A 24941-nucleotide genomic window follows, 5' to 3' on the forward strand; every position below is an offset into this window, starting at 1 on the left:
ATCTGCGTGTTATCTTGGGAGTGAGAAGTGGGGCATTTGCGTCCAGATGATGGAGTGGCGGTCAGCTGATAGGTGACGTAATGGCGGCTCTGACAGTGCTGGACGGGCTGCTGGCAGGGGGGGGGGGGGGGAGGAAGCAAGTGCAGCGCGGTGTTTGATAACTGTGGCGCTCACCCTGGGCGAGCTAGTCCTGCGTCGGAAGTTGGCGTAGCGAGGTTGTCGGCGAGAACCATGGCGGCAGTGGACGTTGTCGGTGTGAAGCCTGCCAAGATCGGCAGGGTCACGTTCAACGGCCAGGGCCAGGAGGAGCGCGACGGAGAAGAGTCCACACGGTAAGGCGAACGTATTGTCAGCTAAGTTTCACTATCGCAGTCCAGTTACGGTCAAAGAACTCGTCTAACACGGTGGCCTAACGCAGTGGCCATAGTTAATTAAAACAGAAATCCTCTTTCTCCGAGCGTAAAACATATTTGGCTTATTAAGGTATTCCTCCATAAATGACTGCTTAGTGTAACACGTTTGTAATCGAGAAGTTGTAGGAAGCAACTATTATTTTTATTTACAGTCCAAGCTTCTTAAGAAATTGGAATTTTAACTGCTGAAAACTTAATCATTCTGATAAGAATCAAAAATGCTCCTATCGTAGCACGAAAAAGGCTAATATTTTAGTTAGAGATGCAAAGGAGATAACTAGTTTTTCGACTTACCTGGCAGCTTCAAAGACATTAAAATGGAAACATCCTCCAGACATATTCGCGCATTTTTACTTGTTAGGAATAGTATCCATGTCATGTAATATAACGCATAGTGTCAAGTAAAGCAACACGATATCATGTCGTATAGCATGTCACACACGCCATCATGTGATCGAAAACGGCACTTGTTAAGTTGTGCAGTGTGACACAGCTTGTCATTACAGCTTAGGATGCACGCATCTTCGCTCTCGGATACTTCCTATTGTAAATGCATTCCACTCTGTAGAAGCATATAAATTTGTGTATTTGTCCGTGCTCCCCTCACCGTATATGTAACGGGCCGTGGGTCTAAGAGAGCTCACTCCGCTGGCGAAGTAAGGTTAACTTGTAAAAAAGCGCGAATATGTCAAGATGTTTTAAATATCTTTGAAGCCGCTAGTTCTCTTCTACATCCCCACTCTGTCAAGGATGTACTCGCCATTTTGTGACGCGATAGGAGCATTTCTCATTCTGGTTCCTTACTTTTACTCTGCCGTAATATTATATTAGGCCAGCAAAGCTCGGCAACCGATTTAGATTTTTGTTCACTTGGCAGTCGAATGATCAAATGGTTCAAATGGCTCTGAGCACTATGGGACTTAACTTCTGACGTCACTCCAGCCGGCGTCGAATAATCCGGTGTAGTTTTGTTATTATTTTTCGTACCAGAGGTCGGCGCTTCAAAAAATTCCAGAAAAACTTTTTTTATATAAACTCCGAACGGTGGTGCACTTGCAAATAGTGTCATTATCCGAACATTAATATCAGCCCAGTAGAATTCTTTGCAAACAAAATTAATCCATTCGTATAATTTGCCTGGGTGTCAGCTCTGGTTCACCTTCGAACTACAGTAAGACAGATATTCGAATGGCTACACAGATGGCGGTTGGTCAGACTGAAGCAAAAACTTTTTATCCCATGTTCCTACATCAGATAGGAACCGAACACCAAGATCCCCCCCCCCCCCCGCAAGTGCGATTTTGCGGCGCGGCCTTTTCAAATGTCTCTGAGCACTATGGGACTTAACATCTGTGGTCATCAGTCCCCTAGAACACGGCCGCGGTGGTCTCGCGGTTCTAGGCGCGCAGTCCGGAACCGTGCGACTGCTACGGTCGCAGGTTCGAATCTTGCCTCGGGCATGGATGTGTGTGATGTCCTTAGGTTAGTCAGGTTTAAGTAGTTCTAAGTTCTAGGGGACTGATGACCACAACAGTTGAGTCCCATAGTGCTCAGAGCCATTTTCCCCTAGAACTTAGAACTACTTAAACCTAAGGACATCACACACATCCATGCCCGAGGCAGGATTCGAACCTGGGACAGTAGGGGTCACGCGGTTCCAGACTGAAGCGCCTAGAACCGCACGGCCACACCGGCCGGCGCGCGCGGTCTTTTTTATGAATAATTACCCGCCCGGATAGCCGAGAGCGCTAAGCGCACTCTTCCGGGGCACAGGGAGTCGAGCCGTCCCTGCACCGAACAGGCTTCACGGATTAACGAGGAGGGTTTGGGAGCCGACTTGCCTGGTTGTGGCGGTTTCCCATATCCTTCTAGGACATAGGTGAATACCGGGCATGGTTCCCATGTTCCACCTCAGATACCCACTAGGGCAGGTTAACACTTGGAAAACGTTAACACGCTTGCGCATGAGATTCACACTAGATACAGACAGGTGGGGTATGCAGATTCCTTCCAAACATGGGGGTGGGGGAGCTGGGAGGGTAGGCGGTGAGACGATATCCGGTCACCAAATGCTACTATAACTGCCAAAACCAACGTAACAATGCCGACTCCCGACCCCGTAGAGAAACGGTCGTTTTACAGTGTTCGCCGATGGTTCTGGTGTTTACATTATGATAAAGCCATCGTAAGATCAAAACCAGTTGCAGAAAGATTTAGAAAAGGTGTCTGCGTGGTACGAAAATTGAGACCATGCACGTGAGTTCTAAAAGGAATCCGTCAAATTTTTGTCACAAGATAAATCACATAAATCTTAATGCAGTAAATTCAACTAAATACCTACGAATTACGAACAACTTAAATTGAAAAGAATATACAGAAAATTATATTATCGTAAGATCAAAACCAGTTGCAAAAAGATTTAGAAAAGGTGTCTGCGTGGTACGAAAATTTATACCATGCACACGAGTCCTAAAAGGAATCCGTCGAATTTCGGTCACAAGATAAATCACACAAATCTTAATGCAGTAAATTCAACTAAATACCTAGGAATTACGAACAACTTAAATTGAAAAGAATACATAGAAAATTATATTAGAACAAATAAGACCTCGGTCACAAATATTTAGTCAAAATTGACCAGGTTTCGACCCTACTATGAGCGTCGTCTTCAGAATTAAACTAACTGTTCTAAAAAATAATAGGTATAAAAGACATTAATAAACTAAAGCGTGTACTGACTGGAAAGAGATACAGTACTTACAAGTCACATTCTAAAAAATCTAAGCCGGAAAGACGTCGTCATGAGAAGTTGTACATAAGATAAGATGGCGATCCGCTAATGGCTGCTCGTACCTGAGTGAACACATGATGATGTGATGTACGAATGAATATTGTAAAAATGTTTATTTATATATTATTTGTAAACTTGTTTGCAGGTTGTATAAAACCGTGGACACAACATTTCAGAATTAACAACACTAGTTGTTAAGCTAGGCGTACACAAAATATATATATTTTTTCAATTAAGACGACATGGCTGATATAATCTTGTAAATGATGTATGGACGAATAAACAACTAACTGCTTAACATGGTTATTTTGAAATTACCTTCGGATCAAATTGGTCCTGCAAATGAAAGTCAAATTACGGCTAGAAGCAGTGCCGATAACAAAGAAGAACTTTTTCTCCATCTCTGATGTATCCGCACTACTAGTTTCCTAATAAACTTCGCAAACTGCAATGGAAATTTCTACGGAAAGGCATTTCGTTCCTCGACCCTTACTGCACGAAAGGAAAACTGAAGCAGATGTCTGCATCTGCCCCACCTGTGAAAGCTGGTGAAACTCACAATGTCACAATAGTGATTCTCAGTAACGGGACACAGGCCGGGCTGCTCGAGATTACCTCCTAAATATGAGCAGTCACCATTGATCGGTGATGCAATGCGGGGCAAGCTCGGTGTTACGCTTACTGACAAGCTGACGTTTCCCGGAGTGCTGACATTTCCCGGAAAGTGCGTAACGCAGCGGAACTTTTCCTCGAGGGGGTATACCCGTTTGTCACGCTGTCTTGCACCAACATATGACACATGGTTTGAGTGGCTGCCTATTATTACACGAAACGGCGCGCACCGTTTAACACCAGTACTCAATTCCGAAACGTGACATGCGGTAATTAAACCTTGCATAGTCATACTCGATTAACAACGTATCAAATAATTGAATCTGAAAATTTTCACAAGCTTATCGTAGTTTTTAAGCCGTAATACAACACACACGACAGTGCAGATTACCTGGACACTTATTTGTTTTACCTACTACACTAAGTTTAATTGAAAATATTCGGTTGAATTTATTTGGCAGCAACAATATCACAGTGGCGACACAGTCAAGAGACCACCCACAGTAATAAACAGCCGACGAAAGCCCTACAAATACAGCATCCAAGCAAGAACGGCCGCGCGCGATAAGCCGAGCGGTCTGAGGCGCTGCAAACGTGGATTATGCGGCTGGTCCCGGCGGAGGTTCGAGTCCTCCCTCGGGCATGGGTGTGTGTGTTTGTCCTTAGCATAATTTAGGTTAAGTAGTGTGTAAGCTTAGGGACTGTTGACATTAGCAGTTAAGTCCCATAAGGTTTCACAAATACACTCCTGGAAATGGAAAAAAGAACACATTGACACCGGTGTGTCAGACCCACCATACTTGCTCCGGACACTGCGAGAGGGCTGTACAAGCAATGATCACACGCACGGCACAGCGGACACACCAGGAACCGCGGTGTTGGCCGTCGAATGGCGCTATCTGGGCAGCATTGGTGCACCGCCGCCGTCAGTGTCAGCCAGTTTGCCGTGGCATACGGAGCTCCATCGCAGTCTTTAACACTGGTAGCATGCCGCGACAGCGTGGACGTGAACCGTATGTGCAGTTGACGGACTTTGAGCGAGGGCGTATAGTGGGCATGCGGGAGGCCGGGTGGACGTACCGCCGAATTGCTCAACACGTGGGGCGTGAGGTCTCCACAGTACATCGATGTTGTCGCCAGTGGTCGGCGGAAGGTGCACGTGCCCGTCGACCTGGGACCGGACCGCAGCGACGCACGGATGCACGCCAAGACCGTAGGATCCTACGCAGTGCCGTAGGGGAGCGCACCGCCACTTCCCAGCAAATTAGGGACACTTGCTCCTGGGGTATCGGCGAGGACCATTCGCAACCGTCTCCATGAAGCTGGGCTACGGTTCCGCACACCGTTAGGCCGTCTTCCGCTCACGCCCCAACATCGTGCAGACCGCCTCCAGCGGTGTCGCGACAGGCGTGAATGGAGGGACGAATGGAGACGTGTCGTCTTCAGCGATGAGAGTCGCTTCTGCCTTGGTGCCAATGATGGTCGTATGCGTGTTTGGCGCCGTGCAGGTGAGCGCCACAATCAGGACTGCATACGACCGAGGCACACAGGGCCAACACCTGGCATCATGGTGTGGGGAGCGATCTCCTACACTGGCCGTGCACCTCTGGTGATCGTCGAGGGCACACTGAATAGTGCACGGTACATCCAAACCGTCATCGAACCCATCGTTCTACCATTCCTAGACCGGCAAGGGAACTTGCTGTTCCAACAGGACAATGCAGGTCCGCATGTATCCCGTGCCACCCAATGTGCTCTAGAAGGTGTAAGTCAACTACCCTGGCCAGCAAGATCTCCGGATCTGTCCCCCAATGAGCATGTTTGGGACTGGATGAAGCGTCGTCTCACGCGGTCTGCACGTCCAGCACGAACGCTGGTGCAACTGAGGCGCCAGGTGGAAATGGCATGGCAAGCCGTTCCACAGGACTACATCCAGCATCTCTTCGATCGTCTCCATGGGAGAATAGCAGCCTGCATTGCTGCGAAAGGTGGATATACACTGTACTAGTGCCGACATTGTGCATGCTCTGTTGCCTGTGTCTATGTGCCTGTGGTTCTGTCAGTGTGATCATGTGATGTATCTGACCCCAGGAATGTGTCAATAAAGTTTCCCCTTTTGGACAATGAATTCACGGTGTTCTTATTTCAATTTCCAGGAGTGTATTTGAACATTTTTGAAGCAAGAACGAAGATTAATGCTGTTCCTCCTGGTTTTCAACCGAGCTGTTTTCTTCCTTTTGCGCATAAAATGAAGTAACAATGCGGCTAAACACCCAGTCTCGCCATTAATCAATCACGCAGAAAAAAACAGAGATGACAAGAAAGCGAGAGTTATAGATGTATTCGAAAAAATGGAAATATACAGGATGGTCAGAAGGAGTCCGAGAAGTTCGTAAGGGCGTTTCACCGGGCTTTGTACTGAGAAAAAATTGTTAAGAAAAAAAATTCGATGCGTTGCGCAGTTTGCAAGTTAATTAGTATTGAAGTTAGGGCGCAAATTCTAGCACATGCGCGCGCTAAAAGGAGGTAATGCACAAACATCTTTGGGTCCGTTAGTTACCACCTGTTGAAATGCTCATTAACAGTTTCACGGAAGTGATAAATTTAAGCTCGATGAGCAAAAGGTCTGTTTGTTCGGTTTGAGGACACCAAACGAAAAACACGTTTGGCAACAACGTCTGTGCAGGTACCTTGAATTTGCGCGCGTGACGACCTGATTGGCTAATTTCAATGAGAACTGGCTCTGAAATATCGCATCGTATCGATTTTTTAACAATTATTTCTTAGCATAAGCTACCCTGCAACACCCTTACAAGCTTTTCAGACTGTTTCTGTCCACCCTGCATACGCATGCTGGACGAGAACAGGACAATGTTGAATGCGCAGACGGATGTACATAGCACAAGCTTTCCGCCGAGTACTTAATGAAGTGGAGTACTGTAAGTCTAACGAGTAAGTGTCCCGGTACTTTGCTCTCACGTGTGTGGTGTTATACTACAGCTTGTAGCTTCAATAAGCATGTGGAAGTTTCTAATTTTTTGTGTTTCGAAAATTTTTCAGTTTTTTTACTTAAATTTCAAAGAATGACTCACCATATGAAACGACGTTAGCTTAAACGAATGTCAGAATGAGATTTTCACTCTGCAGCGGAGTGTGCGCTGATATGAAACTTCCTGGCAGGTTAAAACTGTGTTCCGGACCGAGACTCGAACTCGGGACCTTTGCCATTCGCGGGCAAGTGCTCTTGTTTTTGAACAAATTTGTTTGCACAATGTGAAAGACCCAAATGGTAATAATGGTAAACTCGTCGATAGAAGAAATGTAATAATTAGGCACCCTATCGATATGTCTGATCAGCTGGGTATTGGTGACAGTAGTCGGTAGATCTTTGAAATGCCGATGAATTGTAGACTGGACAGTGCCAAATCAGCCCGTGGACAGCCAAATTCTGTCCAGTATACAGTGTCCATTCACATTAATGTGACCACGTATGTCCGCATCTCGCGGTCGTGCGGTAGCGTTCTCGCTTCCCACGCCCGGGTTCCCTGGTTCGATTCCCGGGTCAGGGATGTTTTCTGCCTCGTGATGACTGGATGTTGTGTGATGTCCTTAGGTTTGTTAGGTTTAAGTAGTTCTAAGTTCTAGGGGACTGATGACCATAGATGTTAAGTCCCATAGTGCTCAGAGCCATTTGAACCATTTTTTTGACCCCGTATGAGGAGCTTGAATAGCCCGCCTTTTGCAGACCTCTGAGAGACGTACGGGAAGAGAGTCGGTGAGGTTCTGGAAGGTATCGACAGGGTTCTGGAGCCACAGCGACTCCAGTGCCGTGGCCAGCTGAGCTAGATTTCTGGGTTGAGTATCCCTTGGTGCGTACAGCCCGATAGAGGTGGTCCACAGAGTCTCGATTGGGTGTAAAACGGGGGGGGGGGGGGGGGGGGGGGGTAGGACGTCAAACGCGCCGACATGGAGTAGGAGAGGCACCACAGGACATTTTAATTTCCACTGTCTATACTTTCATAAATAAATTCATAAAACTTTGTCAGCATGACCAGGAAGGATACAGGATTCACACTCATAGCAGCGGAAGTTAAAAAACATAACAAATTAATTTTTTTTAACTGTAAAGTTTCATCTTTTTTCAGTAACTGTTGGCCGCATTTGTTGCTATGGGTACAATTTTCTTCATAAGTAAGGGAGACTTTGCGATGAATTTTGCATAGCATACGAAACATACTTACAGGCGTATGAAACTCCAGAATTTATTTAATTTATAAAAAATGAATGAGCTGTTACATTTTAACCTTCGTGTTTAGAAAAAAAACCTCAAATTTTATAGTTAATTATCCCAATTTTTACCATAATTTTAATAGATTTGGAAAATTGTAGTTTTGCATTAAGAAGTTTGGCTAGAGGATAGATGTAAGGATGTGGAGGCTTATCTCACTAGGGGTAAGATAGATACTGCCTACAGGAAAAGTAAAGAGACCTTTGGAGAAAAGAGAACTACTTGCATGAATATCAAGAGCTCAGATGGAAACCCAGTTCTAAGCAAAGAAGGGAAAGCAGAAAGGTGGAAGGAGTATATAGAGGGGCTATACAAGGGCGATGTACTTGAGGACAATATTAAAAAATGGAAAAGGATGTATATGAAGATGAAATGGGAGATACGATTCTGCGTGAGGAGTTTGGCAGAGCACTGAAAGACCTGAATCGAATCAAGGCCCCGGGAGTAGACAACATTCCATTAGAACTACTGACGGTTTTGGGAGAGGCAGTCCTGACAAAGCTCTACCATCTGGTGAGCAAGATGTATGAAACAGGCGAAATACCCTCAGACTTCAAGAAGAATATAATAATTCCAATCCCAAAGAAAGCAGGTGTTGACAGATGTGAAAATTACCGAACTATCAGTTTAATAAGTCACAGCCGCAAAATACTAACGCGAATTCTTTACAGAAGAATGGAAAAACTGGTAGATGCGGACCTCGGGGAGGATCAGTTTGGATTCCGTAGAAATGTTGGAACACGTGAGGCAATACTGATCCTACGACCTATCTTAGAAGAAAGATTAAGGAAAGGCAAACCTACGTTTCTAACATTTGTAGCCTTAGAGAAAGCTTTTGACAATGTTCACTGGAATACTCTCTTTCAAATTCTGAAGGTGGCAGGGGTCAAATACAGGGAGCGAAAGGCTATTTACATTTTTTACAGAAACCAGATGGCAGTTATAAGAGGGGCATGAAAGGAAAGCAGTGGTTGGGAAGGGAGTGAGACAGGGTTGTAGCCTCTCCCCGATGTTATTCAATCTGTATATTGAGCAAGCAGTAAAGGAAACAAAAGAAAAATTCGGAGTAGGTATTAAAATCCATGGAGAAGAAATAAAAATATTGAGGTTCGCCGATGACATCGTAATTCTGTCAGAGACAGCAAAGGACTTGGAAGAGCAGTTGAACGGAATGGATAGTGTCTTGAAAGGAGGATATAAGATGAACATCAACAAAAGCAAAACGAGCACAATGGAATGTAGTCGATTAAAGTCGGGTGATGCTGAGGGAATTAGATTATGAAATGAGACACTTAAAGTCGTAAAGGAGATTTGCTGTTTGGGGAGCAGAATAACTGATGATGGTCTACGTAGTAAGGGTAAGACCAAGACATGAATACACTAAGCAGACTCAGAAGGATGCAGGCTGCAGTAGATACTGGGAGATGAAGGAGCCTGCACAGGATAATAGCATGGAGAGCTGCACCAAACCAGTCTCAGGACTGACGACCACAACAACAGATGTGATCGTGCCAAACAAAAACAAACTGCATTTAAGGGTGGACATAGTCCCTCCCTAAGGATAAATGTATAGTTGTGGTGATCCAGTGTGCTTTCTAAAATGACAAAATCACCCAGAGAATGCCACGACAACATTCTCCAGACCGCACGACTCCTTACTGCAGCCTGAACCCTTCCGACAATTGTTGCTTTCAGACTTTTCATGGTTGATGTATCATAAAACGTGGCTCATCGGGAAAGGCCACCTGTCATCACTCACTGGACGTCGAGTTGCAGTACTGGCGTGTAAAGTCTAGCTGGCGTGCAAATTCCAGCCTTCGTCGCCGATGAACAGCAGTCGCATGGGCGCACGAACTAGGCGCCTGTTGCGGAGTTTGGTAAGCAGCAACGTTAGCTGAATGGTCGTCGAGGAGACGCTGTTGCTAGCAGCTTGGATTAACCTGGGCGGTCAGCTATTCAACAGCTGCATGTCTGTTCGCCTGTACACACCTCCACGGACATCATTCATCCTTGTCACCTACGATCCATCGCGCACCACAGTTGCCTCACTGCCAGTTTTGGATAGCGCCATTTTGCCATTGTAATGGTACTTGAATTAACGTAACCAGTACGGCAGCTCACCTGAACCTCTCGATACCGGCAATATTCTACTGTGTTTCTGTCAAGTCGTTGACATATTTCTGAGACAACATCCAGATTTGATTTCATTAATGTAGAGGTACTTTGATACATCGATATGTTTATGTTGCAATGATATTATTCTTACGTGTATTCTTTCTTTTGTCACTATGATCTTTGATGTACTTGTAACTCTGATTTTTGGGCGCGTAAGCGATTATTACTTAGTTGTTAGATAGTCGGACATTGAAAAATTCAAGTCTTGGACGTCATGTTGGAAAGACGCATAACGTAGTCAGCTTATAAAAAGTGAACTTTAACAGTGAGGAAGATGTTTTCAAGTATGTTTTGTATTGTGAAGTGACGTTTTGTGTGTAACTTAAATTCGGAGTGCTGTTTTTTTTTTTTTTACATCACTATTGTGCTAACTTTGAAAGGTTTAATCTTCAAGAATGGTCTGTGAAGCGCATCTACAAATCTTTTGAATATAGCAGAATAAAACCTAGGCCTCTTTGCATCCGAGCTTGGAATCATCACCACCTAGATTTTCGACGATAGAGCCATGATTATACAACGGGACCAGCGTTGGAAACACGAAAAGATGAGTGCCTGGTTTATTCATTATTACTTGAAATGACTTTATTAACTGTGCTCTAATGACACCTGCCACATAATAACTTTGTTGTTGCCAGAAAATGCAGTATTTAGCAGCGTCAGCAACACCACAATCAGTATTAAATTTTGACCTTTGTTGTGATAGGGTTGTTATACCATGCATGGTATACTTTAACTACGGCGGCACGCAAACAGTTTGCAAACATAGAAAATCAATGAGTGTGCAATTTTTGATATCACTTAAATCGCCCATCGTCAAAACCAATGAGCATGCCATTTTGGACATCAGATAAATTGCCCCATTGTAAAAACTAATGAGCGTGTCATTTTGGACATCATATAAATCGCCCCATTGTGAAAACCAATGAGTGTGCTGTTTTGGACATCAGATAAATCGCCCTGTTGTGAAAACCAATGAGCATGCCATTTCGGACATCAAATAAGTTGCCCTGTTGTAAAAACCAAGGAGTGTGCCATTTCGACATCAGATAAATCGCCCCGTTGTAAAAACCAATGAACATGCCATTTTGGATATCAGATAAATCGCCCTGTTGTAAAAACCAATGAGCACCTCGTTTTGTACATCAGATAAATCGCCCCATTGTGACAACCATGAGCATGTCATTTTGGACATCAATTAAATCGCCCCGTTGTGAAAACCAATGAGCATGCCGTTTTGGACATGGATAAATCGCCCCGTTGTGAAAAACAATGAGTATGACATTTTTGACATAAATTAAATCTCCCCATTGGGAAAACCAATGAGCGTGCCATTTTGGATCTCAAATAAATCACCCCGTTGTGAAAACCAATGAGCATGCCATTTCCAACATCAAATAAATTGCCCCGTTGTAAAAACCAATCAGCGTGCCATTTCGACATCAGATAAATCGCCCTATTGTGAAAACCAATGAGCGTGCCATTTCGGACATTAGATAAATTGCCCCATTGTAGAAACTAATGAGCGTGTCATTTTGGACATCATATAAATCGCCCCATTGCGAAAACCAATGAGCGTCCCGTTTTGGACATCAGATAAATCGCCCTGTTGTGAAAACCAATGAGCATGGCATTTCGGACATCAAATAAGTTGCCCTGTTGTAAAAACCAAGGAGTGTGCCATTTCGACATCAGATAAAGCGTCCCATTGTGAAAACCAATGAGCGTGCCATTTCGGACATGAGATAAATTGCCCCATTGTAAAAACCAATGAGCGTGCCATTCCGACATCAGATAAATCGCCCTGTTGTAAAAATCGATGAGCGTACCATTTCAACATCAGATAAATCGCCCCGTTGTGAAAACCAATGAGTGTGCTGTTTCAGGCATCAGATAAATCCCCCATTGTTGCCTTACGGAAACGAGTGTACTGTTTTTCGCATCCTCCGACGCGTTTTTTAATGTATATCCTTCACTGCTACTGATGACACCTGCCGCCTGTGAGTTGTTACTGCACATTGTTTTCGAATGGACGTGGTGTTCAAATTAATGTGACCGGCACAATTGCGTGCTCCACTGCAGCAGTTGTATTATTCAAATGGCTGACGAAGTGTTTTTCTCATTGGATTATTCTACTCCAGCAACTGTATATGTAAATGACAGACGTACATGGTATACGCAAAGAAAGCGTGACTGTGAGGCGGAACCGCCAGTATGTAAAGAGGTGGGGCGAATTGTGTTGTCAGTAAAGAAGCTGTAACAACAGAATATATTGAACATGGACTAGCCACTGGATATCACCTGAGTGACAAATCCATCTAGGTGCTTCAGTCTGGAACCGCGTGAATGCTACGGTCGCAGGTTCAAATCCTGCCTCGGGCATGGATGTGTGTGTTGCCCTTAGGTTAGTTAGGTTTAAGTAGTTCTAAGTTCTAGGGGAATGATAACCTGAGATGTTAAGTCCCATAGTGCTCAGAGCCATTTTTTGAACAAATTTATCAGGGACACTTGAACACTTCTAAAGCTGCCGCAGTCGATTGTTGGTGATGTGATTATGAACTGGAAATGTGAAGAAACAACCACAGCTGATCCAGTACCAGACACAGCTCTTGATTTGGCAGACAGAGACCATCGAGCATTGCGGAAGGCAGTTGTAAAAGAAACAGCACGAAATTAGCAGAAGGAATCACTCTCGAGTCCCAAAGCGCTGCGAACAGTACAGCTAGCATACTGTGCATAGGGAGTGAAAACGAATGGGGTGTAATGGCGACCGGCTCCGCATAAGCCACACACGGGGCCAACGACATATACAGTCCCTGCATCGTACTTGTGACGTCACACTAGTCGGCTTGTCCGCCACACTTCGCCACCGCTCGGTTCCACGCAGGACCCACGGGACATAAATTTTTAACAGAAAACGTACCCACTAAAGGTCTCAATTTTGTTTGTACTATCGAGAACTTGCATTCATTTAAATACGCAGTCAAGAATTATTAAACTCGTTCAAAATAGTTTGTTGCTCCTAGCGAGGCACGGCTGCTAGCCCTCTTAAGTCCTGCAGTGTCACATGTTGTGACATCGCGACGCGGGCTGTCTTTCTCCTGGACCTCGGCCACACATTTCTGTGGTCAGTGCTAAGCGACGCTTGACGCGGTGTATGAGCGTAAAGAGCAACGCCGCCGGACATTGGAGTGATGAATCGTGCAGTACTTTGTAGCTATCCGATGCAAGGTATACCTGCTATCACCTGAAGCTCAAACACTGAACACTGAAGTACGGAGTTGGTGGTGCTACCGTATGGGTGTGTTTCCAGGGGCTAGGGTGTGATCTGCTTTCTGCGCTTACGAAAACGCTAATTGCGGAAGCATATCAGACCATTTTACAGCAATGCGTATTGTGTACAGTGGAGGAACAGTTCGGAGACGATGGTCATATATGCATAACAACGCACCCAGACATCTGTCAGGCTATGTTTTGTAGACAATAACATTCCTAATGGACTGGCCTGTCCAGAGCTCCACCCAGAATGCAATGGACCACCTTTGGAACGAGTTAGAACATAGGCTTCCCTCTAGAACCCAGCGTCCAACCTTCTCTGGTTTAGGGTCTGGAGGAAGAATGGGCTGCCATTCCTCCATAGACATTTAGAGACAGTCTTGAAAGTGTCCCCAGCGGAGCTAAAACCGTCATAAAGGCGAAAGATGGACACACCTCATATTAACGTCCACCATCAGATGCCCAGATACTTTTGATAATGGAGTGTGTATGTACGAGTGTCATTTAATAATTAACAGACAAATTGGTCTGGAGAAGAAAAAACATTTACTTTTACAAAATAATACTTTTTCTGGTTTTCAACATAATCCCATTGAACATTTATGCACTCATAAATGATGACTAACTGAAACCCTCAGCTGCCGACAGGTGTTGTTGATATACCTCGATGTGGACAGTTGAAAATGTGTGCCCCGACCGGGACTTGAATCCAGGATTTCCTGCTTACATGGCAGACTCTCTATCCATCTGAGCTACCGAGGACACAGATGAATAGCGCGACTGCAGGGACTTATCCCTCTGTGGCTCAGATGGACAGAGCGTCTGCCATGTAAGCAAGAGATCCCGGGTTCGAGTCCCCGTCGGGGCACTCATTTTCTACTGTCCACATCGAGGTATATCAACAACACCTGTTGGCAGCTGAGGGTTTCAGTTAGTCATCATTTATTCCAGGGAAAAGCTGCACGGTCACCAACAGTATTCTGTTCTTTCGAGAACAGTTGCTGTCTTCACATATTTATGCACTTGTTCCAATGGGCTACAAGCTTTTTTTTATTCCAGCTGCGAAGGACACTTTATCTTGATGTTTGAACCAATTTCCTTCAATCTTTTTCACGTCCTCGTTATCCTGGAACCTCTTGTCATGTAAAGCCTCCAAAAATGATTCAAATGGCTCTGAGCACTATGGGACTTAACATCTGACGTCATCAGTTCCCTAGAACTTAGAACTACTTAAACCTAACCTAAGGACATCACACACATCCATGCCCGAGGATTCGATCCTGCGACCGTAGCGGTCGCGTGGCTCCAGACTGAAGCGCCTAGAACCGCTCGGCCACACCGGCCGGCTGTAATGACTCCTTCAGTGAACCAAACAAATGGTACAAATCAGTAGGTACTAAATCAGGACTCTAAGGGGGATGTGGTAGTACTTCCCAGCCCATTTTGTCGATGGTTTCACGAGTCGAGCAATATGAGGATGTGCGTTGCCTTGCTGGAAATGACACCCCTCCTCTGAGATCCAAGGCATCTCTCTCTCGTTTCTTGCTTCACCATGTTTAAAATCAAATCTGAGTGATATTAGGCTGTTGATTGTACGCTTGTCTTCGAGGTAATCCCAAAAAATAGACTTTCAGCATCCCAAAACACCGTCAATGCGACTTTTCCTGCTGATGCTTGGGTTCTGATCTTTTTTGACAGGTTAGGTGGTGTCCTTCCAGTCCATGCTTTGTCTTTTTGATTCTGGCTCGTAATAGTGAATACAAGTTTCATCACAAGTTAAAATTTCGTTGAGGAAGTGCTTACCTTCCCTTTCATAATGCTCCTTTAGCTCTGTTCTACATTGCTTCCTTGTGCAGCCGCGCCAATTCCTTTGGGACCCATCTTCCACATGTATTTGCGCACTTCAGCATGTTACAGATAATGTTTTGAACTATACCAGCACTAACCTGAACCTTATTAACTATCATTTCCACAGCCACACCGCGGTCGGCCCGAATAATGTCATCAATTCGACTTTCAAGCGAGGGAGTTGAAACTGCAACTGGTCGGTCAGAACGGTGTTCGTCAGCCACTGAGTCGCGACCATTTCTGAACTGCCCTAGCCATTTGTAAAAATTTGCACGGGTCATACAACCTTCTCCATAAATTTTAGACATTCTACAGTATATATTCACTGGTTTCTCGCCCGTTTCAAGCGGAGTCGCCATCTTGAAATGCATTTTTGAGGTTATAAACAAAACAATATTGATACATCAGCTGAGCAGGGATCATCCCAGTGATGCCAACTTAAAGCCATAAAAATACCAGACCTGCCCTACTAACATTTTTTCCCCCACGCGTATTTGTCTGCTTAATTAACGAATAACCCTCGTAAATGGAGGACGTATATTGTAGATTTGCGGACAATAAATGACTTTGTAAAAAAACGATTATACAGTGTGTACATGTAACACCGACTGGCCCACAGTAAGTATATGGCATTATATGATATAAGTAGTGTGTGTCGTACATTTGAACCAAAGTAAGCACTTGAAAATGCCAAAATCATTTGATACTGTGATCATTATTTCGAAACACTGATAAGATGAATCTAGTAATACCCGAAGACTCTGGGTGCTAATAAACGCTATCTGCTGGACCGATCCATCACTCTGATAGCATTACTGATAATAAATATTTATTACACGCAACAGTTCGCAGGTCTGTAGCATCAGAGTATTGCAACTTGGCTCAGCGAAGCGGGAAAATCGACCGAGCTGAGTAATAGTATCACATGTAATACCTATGCCAATATTGGGAACAAAATAAAAAATTCAAAGTCATTTCTTTTCAGCATGCCCCCACACAAGCGAAACACTCAGGGAAGAATCTAAAACATAAAACAACGGCAAAATGGAAGCAAGGGCCAGTAGAAGTAATCAGTACCTAGACACAAAATCCAAATCTGCATGAGACGTTTTCCGTTGGGACAATTTCGTCCGTAGAAACGACGATGATGTAGTGTGCTGGCAGCTGAGAGTGTTGAAACTCAGTTTCTGGACTTAAAAACGCAAAAAAAGTCAGCAAATGCCGGTGAAGCTACTTATTCTAACACATTCCACGGATTCGATTCAGTACAGGTTAGCCAGCGCACTACCGTAGAGTCATGTCTCCAACACTTCACAGGAATGATTCGCGCAATCGCAGTTGTCTCAGACCACTCCGAATCATCATTTGGTTCGGTCAGTTTCAAAATTAAATATTTAAAATTTATCCTAAACGCCGCTTGGCATTTGAAATTTTTGCCTGTCTTAGTACATACGTTGTTATCTCTTAAATACCTTTCAGATACATAATATTATTAAAGTCCTTTAAAACAAACAAAAATTACAATAAAATTTGAAATGTTTTACTTTTTGCACTCACGTGCTTGCCAGCATGTGTATAGGATGAATACCTTCTTTGAAGGATTTGTTGCGGTGTTGGATTGAATTCTTTAGTCATACATGTAGGTCGTCAGTTTGGATATTCATCCTAAAATAGCTGAAAATTTATCACCATCATTTGTCAAGTCCTCAAAAATTATAAGAAGTGCGGCAGCATCGTCTTTTCTCATTTTGATTGTATGAACCTCCCATACAGAGCATTTCTATTTCGATGAAAGTGCGCAGTTACTCGTTCAGAGGAATCCTTAATCTGGCGACCCTATTTTATGCTATTATTTCAATTAGCGAAATAAGCACAGACGGCGTCATGACGATAGTAGGCAATGAAAACCTCGTAACACCTCTGTTTATGAAACCTTAATCCCAGTAACCAGTACCCCCATAAACAAAGAGCCTTGAACGTGCATGGATTTCTCCAATCAGTCAGTAACTAGCCTTCTACTACACTCCTGGAAATGGAAAGAAGAACACATTGACACCGGTGTGTCAGACCCACCATACTTGCTCCGGACACTGCGAGAGGGCTGTACAAGCAATGATCACACGCACGGCACAGCGGACACACCAGGAACCGCGGTGTTGGCCGTCGAATGGCACTAGCTGCGCAGCATTTGTGCACCGCCGCCGTCAGTGTCAGCCAGTTTGCCTTGGCATACGGAGCTCCATCGCAGTCTTTAACACTGGTAGCATGCCGCGACGTGAACCGTATGTGCAGTTGACGGACTTTGAGCGAGGGCGTATAGTGGGCATGCGGGAGGCCGGGTGGACGTACCGCCGAATTGCTCAACACGTGGGGCGTGAGGTCTCCACAGTACATCGATGTTGTCGCCAGTGGTCGGCGGAAGGTGCACGTGCCCGTCGACCTGGGATCGGACCGCAGCGACGCACGGATGCACGCCAAGACCGTAGGATTCTACGCAGTGCCGTAGGGGACCGCACCGCCACTTCCCAGCAAATTAGGGACACTGTTGCTCCTGGGGTATCGGCGAGGACCATTCGCAACCGTCTCCATGAAGCTGGGCTACGGTCCCGCACACCTTTAGGCCGTCTTCCGCTCACGCCCCAACATCGTGCAGCCCGCCTCCAGTGGTGTCGCGACAGGCGTGAATGGAGGGACGAATGGAGATGTGTCGTCTTCAGCGGTGAGAGTCGCTTCTGCCTTGGTGCCAATGATGGTCGTATGCGTGTTTGGCGCCGTGCAGGTGAGCGCCACAATCAGGACTGCATACGACCGAGGCACACAGGGCCAACACCCGGCATCATGGTGTGGGGAGCGATCTCCTACACTGGCCGTACACCTCTGGTGATCGTCGAGGGGACACTGAATAGTGCACGGTACATCCAAACCGTCATCGAACCCATCGTTCTACCATTCCTAGACCGCAAGGGAACTTGCTGTTCCAACAGGACAATGCACGTCCGCATGTATCCCGTGCCACCCAACGTGCTCTAGAAGGTGTAAGTCAACTACCCTGGCCAGCAAGATCTCCGGATCTGTCCCCCATTGAGCATGTTTGGGACTGGATGAAGCGTCGTCTCACGCGGTCTGCACGTCCAGCACGAACGCTGGTCCAACTGAGGCGCCAGGTGGAAATGGCATGGCAAGCCGTTCCACAGGACTACATCCAGCATCTCTACGATCGTCTCCATGGGAGAATAGCAGCCTGCATTACTGCGAAAGGTGGATATACACTGTACTAGTGCCGACATTGTGCATGCTCTGTTGCCTGTGTCTATGTGCCTGTGGTTCTGTCAGTGTGATCACGTGATGTATCTGACCCCAGGAATGTGTCAATAAAGTTTCCCCTTCCTGGGACAATGAATTCACGGTTTTCTTATTTCAATTTTGAGGAGTGTATATTGTTGTACTTATAGCAAACATTCTGTATCACTTTATATTACTTTTTAAGAAACCGTTTCTGCCTCACCTGCAAAATGTAATAAAACAGTCACGAGGTTGTCATTGCCTACCATCGGCGAGTAATTAATTAATCTCAGGAAGGGACAGACGGAGAGGTATTACCAGAAGCTGTGGCTCGTCGGACCATCTATGTCTCTTCCATCTAACGTCGCATATGATATGAAACACTAACAGAAATCTGCACGTTTTCTATTGTATGCCAGTAATGACTTACGAACAATACGAATTCTTGATAGACCCATCTTGAAACACTTGAGGAGTGTCTTGTGGATACTACAACAGAGAGACCAAACTAGCTTGCCATACAGGCAACACACACACAGTTCTTGGTACTCTGAGTGGGCATTGAGCAGATCTGTCAAGTTTATATGGCGTTATCACTTTCTGTCGACCGCTTTTGTCTACATTTGCCACATTGCGTATCTTCTGGAACTTGTTCAGCAGCATGATACTGGTCTTTTTGGTGTATTATTACGATACTTTCTTGTGAAAACATTGTGTTCCTCAACACAACTTGTTCATATAATGGACAGGGTGATAGTGACTATTCTCTACTGCAGTGTTTTTGTAGCTGTGGGTCGCCACCCCCTGGGAGGGCCGCAAAGTCTTGCTCAGGGGCCGCGGTTGCAGGAGAAAGCAGAAACTTGTCCTTTTTATGCGCGAAGACAACAATGACGTCCGTACCTGCTGCCGTATTGTGACAACTGACTGTAGTGACCTAAAACGCGCGGCTATGAGCCCCCTCACCCCACGCCAGTATAATTAGACAGTATAATTAGACGAGGGTTAGAACTTCAATAGTGGCAACTATTTATTTACAGCTCGTACAAAATAGACACGTGTTTCAAAGTTTTACTGACCTTCAGAGTAGTCACCAGCATTGTGTATAACCCGTCGTCTGCGATGTGGAAGTCGTAGGACACTCTTGGCAGTGCCAGTTCTGTTGACAGTTCGAGCGGCGCGGTCTATTGCCCTACGAATTTGTAGCAGCTCTGAAGCGAATGCCGTGAAGTGTCTCCTTCAGTTTAGAAGTCTAGTTGAAGTTACGAGAGCTTAAGTTAGGGGAGTGCAGTAGGTGGTATAGCACTGTAGCAGCCCCATCAGTGAAACAAATCAGTAATAGCTGTACGTGATTGAACATTGTCCTGCAAAATGATGGTCAGGTCGTGCAGAAAGTGTCATCACTTCTGTCTCTATGCTGTTCATTTGTGGGAACACAACCTACGACCAGCTGACATACTTTTTGGGCCGCCCAGAGTGGCTGAGCGGTTCTAGGCGCTACAGTCCGGAACCGCCTGACCGCTACGGTCGCAGGTTCGAATCCTGCCTCGGGCATGGATGTGTGTGATGTTCTTAGGTTAGTTAGGTTTAAGTAGTTCTAAGTTCTAGGGGACTGATGACCACAGCAGTTGAGTCCCATAGTGCTCAGAGCCATTTGAACCGTTTGAACCATACTTTTGGGTCACCTATTTAAAAAACTTGAAAAAACACTGCTCTAATGTATGAGTACCCCATTTATTCTCAGTTAACCATCGCTCATTTTGTAACTGTTTTGATGCATCTCTCCACGCTACTCTAGCGTGTGCCTGTGCAAGTATCTTCATCTCTGGACAACTATACACATTTGTACCTGCTTAATGTACTCGAGCTATGGTTCCTGCTACAAGCTTTATCCCCTCACTTTTATCCATTGCCAGTTCGACGATTCCTGGATGCCTAAAAAGATTCTGTAAGGATGAGTCATCTTGAACACCCCGTACGTAAACATTCCAAGGGACTAGAATAACGGGCTGTCTCAAGGAATTGTTCCGTCGCCCATGTTGTACAATATACTCGAAGGTGTATCAAGTACTGTAGATTACTTATGTAATCACATTACCTTGACCGAAACAGAAAAAATGCTTAAGACAAGTTCAGTCTTAGTTTAACTGACACATTCTCTCTCTCTCTCTCTCTCTCTCTCTCTCTCTATCTATCTAATTCTTGACAGACAGACAAACAAAGCGATCCTATGAGGATTCCGTTTTTAAAGATTGACGCACGGAGCGCGAAAAACTTCTCGGTCGCATAACATGGTCTCTGTCATAAGACGAACGAATTCTGTGGATGAGCCTCAATGGTTTTTTCAGCTACGCAATTCAGGTAAGTCATCCAAAAGACGTAAGGCAAAAAAGGCTTTCTTTAAAAAAAAAAGAATTCTGTAATGCTTGCTAGTATACAAACATGGAGGCAATTTAGAAGAGCTTCAAGAGGCCGTTTTATCACCTGGGTACTACCGAAGGTCAGAGCAATGCGACGCGATACACTTACTGCAGATCGAAATATCCCAAAGGTCACGCCGCCCGACGCCTTATCGATCGGCACTACTCGTCAAGTGAAGCGCGTCCCCCCCCCCCCCCCCCCCCCGTGGCAACACAATCGAGATTACAGTAAACAAACATCTCTCATAAAACACTCAATCTGGTGATCTTTCGTAACACCGCGATCATAAATTCCCCCCAGCATCGCCGCATCCTGGCCTTTTCAGCTCCTCAGCACATGACGACCGCGTGAGTTCTCCCTCCCCTCTCGCGTCACCAGTATCGTCCAACCAACCTATTTCGAGTCTACATCGAGTAAAGTCACCACTACTCGAACCGAGGCACATCTCCAACTCGAGCCAGAAAAGTGGCAGAGTGCTAGAGAGTAAGCTGCTGCAAGGATCGAGACAATATCCTCACTCTCATTAACTGCTAGGCAGTGTTTCAGAGTAAACTTGAGATGCAGTACAGGAAGGAGAATTCCGCGGACAAGTTCATACAATCATTAGCTGTTCAATTAAATGGCATAACATAGAGCTCAGGGAACGAAAGGCTATTTACAGTTTGTACAGAAACCAAATGGCAGTTATAAGAGTTGAAGGGCATGAAAGGGAAGCAGTAGTTGGGAAGGGAGTGAGACAGGGTTGTAGCCTCTCCCCGAGGTTATTCAATCTGTATATTGAGCAAGCAGTGAAGGAAACAAAAGAAAAATTCGGAGTAGGTATTAAAGTCCATGAAGAAGAAATAAAAAGTTTGAGCTTCGCCAATGACATTGTAATTCTGTCAGAGACAGCAAAGGACTTGGAAGAGCAGTTGAATGGAATGCATAGTGTCTTGAAAGGAGGATATTAGATGAACATCAACATACCCAAAACGAGGATAATTGAATGTAGTCGAGTTAACTCGGGTGATGTTGAGGAATTAGATTTGGAAATAAGACACTTAAAGTAGTAAAGGAGTTTTGCTATTTAGGGAGCAAAATAACTAATGATGGTCGAGGTAGAGAGGATATAAAATGTAGACTGGCAATGGCAAGGAAAGCGTTTCTGAAGAAGAGAAATTTGTTAACATCGAGTATAGATTTAAGTGTCACGAAGTCTTTTCTGAATGTATTTGTATGGAGTGTAGCCATGTATGGAAGTGAAACATGGACGATAAATAGTCTGGACAAGAAGAGAAATGTGGTGCTACAGAAGAATGCTGAAGATAAGATGGATAGATCAGATAACTAATGAGGAGGTATTGAGTAGGATTGGGGAGAGGAGAAGTTTGTGGCACAACTTGACTAGAAGAAGGGATCGATTGGTAGGACATGTTCTGAGGCATCAAGGGATCACCAATTTAGCATTGGAGGGCAGCGTGGAGGGTAAAAATCGTAGAGGGAGACCAAGAGATGAATACACCAAGCAGATTCAGAAGGATGTAGGCTGCTGTAGGTACTGGGAGATGAAGCTTGCACAGGATAGAGTAGCATGGAGAGCTCCATCAAACCAGTCTCAGGACTGAAGACCACAACAACAACAACAGAGCTACCCTGAGAACTAACGCTGACTTACGAACGCTATTAGTGAACGGCATGAACAAAGATCTCTCTCTATAGTCGTTTAATCGATACTGACTCTCCATCACCCCATGACCTGGAGCACGCCAAATTGTTTCTGTCTTGCACTGTCTCCCCCATACTTACTTCTGTAATGGGATGGATCCATCCCATCCTTTAGCTCCTCCTCCTCGAATGTTCGATCGTGCCCAGTTTTAACGTGATCTCCAGCGAATTATTTCTTCTCATACGTGCCCAGAGTAGGTCAGTTTTTGTTTCAGTATCAGACCTCCCAAGCCGCAGTCTGGTTTGATTTGCTGTAATGCCGACCCAGTCGTTCTGTTGCAGTCCATGAAACTCTAAGGAGTTGGAGACAGCGAGCAATAAAAAACCTGGAACCACAAAATTTCGCCTGACATCTATTTCGGAGAAACAAGGATAAACTGAAACGTGTATTTAAGTGAAAACAGTTTCTTTCGGGTTCGATGAAGCCAAAGAATAGACAAGTACTTGCATATTGAGCAAACAAAGCACTCATTCTCAGCAAAATGCAACAACAGTCATTCCTTCAAAACGGAAAATACTGCTTTTTACAGCCGTACAGTAATGTCCGATGTATAAATAATTATTTTTCCCAACACACTTACAGTACAACATACTAAAGCACAGAAAAGAGTGTGGTGGAATCACTTTGTAGTACTCAACATACTCCGATCAATCTGCGATCAGAATACAACCTGGCAGGACTGAATGTACTTTCCTTGACCTACAATCATGAAATTCGGCAAGAAGCAAGGTTTCGCAGAAAAATAATAATTCGAAACTTCTTAAATTGTATCACATAAAAATATCTTTTTGCCACTTGAACGTACACTGAATTCACCATCCGTCAAGAACACAACAGATGAACATTACTGCATGCAGTCATAAAATGCAAGTTGCAGTCATGTTTTAGTAAGTACGTAAAAATGTTTTATTAAATCTTCCCACTCTAGATATATAAACTGAAGTCCCCAGCTCGCTCCTTTTTGGGCGCCCGGGGTAATTTGAGGAGCTATTTTAGAGAGTGTGGCACGGTCTTTAAATTCCCGGAAGCCATGTCTTGCCAGTATCGATATCGTTAACAGGCAAAAATCGTCGAGATTCTGGATTTCCAGAATAAATGAACTGTCTGTATACGTAATGAAGCTTCTACATGCACCTGGCATTTGTTTTTAGGTATGATATAGGCAGTATCATTTTTGTTATAAGAAACGAAATGTATGAAGCCGATTTTTGTGTACGAAAGGGAGTTCGATTCGAAGTACAACAAGAATGATTTGAGAAAACATTTTCTTAATTTTTCATTTATACGTGTTTCTATAATTTTTTAGAATCATCAGTGGACTCGCTTCCGTTTTTAAATCGAGTAAGAGATAAAAAGTTGTATGATAATATTTATGGTATTGGGATTGTGGTCATTACATACTAACACTTCATATAGGGTGGTTATAATACTTTCAGACGACACAAGAGTTCCTCCAAAACACATTTGGAGAAATGACCACAATGAAAAAATTCTAGAAGTTAAAACGTAAAATAAGAATTACAAATGTAAAACAGGTGTAACAAACAAGTTATTGGAAAAATAATGGATCAACTGGTTCAAATGGCTCTGAGCACTATGGGACTTAACTTCTGAGGCTGTCAGTCCCCTAGAACTTAGAACTACTTAAACCTATCTAACCTATGGACATCACACACATACAGGCCGGAGACAGGATTCGAACCTGCGGCCGTAGCGGTCGCGTGTTCCAGACTGTAGCGCCTAGAACCGCTGGGCCACCCCGGCCGGAGGAATAATAATGAATAGTTAGATATTTTAATTAGGTATGTTGAGAATACACCAACAGCGCATTGTGTATGGCTTATTTTCCAAAAACAGTTCACAAATCAGCTTTATTATACATGAATGGATGTGGCGTGAAAGCTTCTTTAATCTATGTCGTAACAAACGTTTAATTTTTTCAGAATGAATTAACGATTGTGGAATGTTTTGCCAAACTTAAAATTATTACAAAAGTGATTATACAGGTTTGAAGAATGTTAATTAGATTTCAACTCTTATATCAAACACATTTTTTCTATATCATGGTTTCGAAGATATTCGCTGTAAACCTAATACGTCAAATTACCTTTCGGGATGCATTTCCCTCCTTAAAAG

General features: G+C 44.4%; 1 protein-coding gene across 3 annotated transcripts in view; it reads left to right on the top strand.

The window, feature by feature from the left end:
- LOC126293741 (uridine phosphorylase 1) overlaps positions 1–24941 on the top strand; it is a 424249-nt gene that overhangs the window by 310539 nt on the left and 88769 nt on the right. Inside the window, exon 1 of one of the 3 annotated variants that reach the window (XM_049987093.1) lies at positions 159–332. The exons of the other annotated variants lie outside the window; for them this stretch is intronic. Within the exon in view, the coding sequence (XP_049843050.1) occupies positions 232–332 (101 nt within the window). The 5' untranslated portion in view covers positions 159–231. Of the gene's footprint in view, positions 1–158; positions 333–24941 lie in introns of those variants that run through there. 3 annotated transcript variants of the gene reach the window in all.

The sequence above is a fragment of the Schistocerca gregaria genome, chromosome 10, assembly GCF_023897955.1.
Source record: "Schistocerca gregaria isolate iqSchGreg1 chromosome 10, iqSchGreg1.2, whole genome shotgun sequence".
In the NCBI taxonomy this organism is placed as follows: Eukaryota; Metazoa; Arthropoda; class Insecta; order Orthoptera; family Acrididae; genus Schistocerca; species Schistocerca gregaria.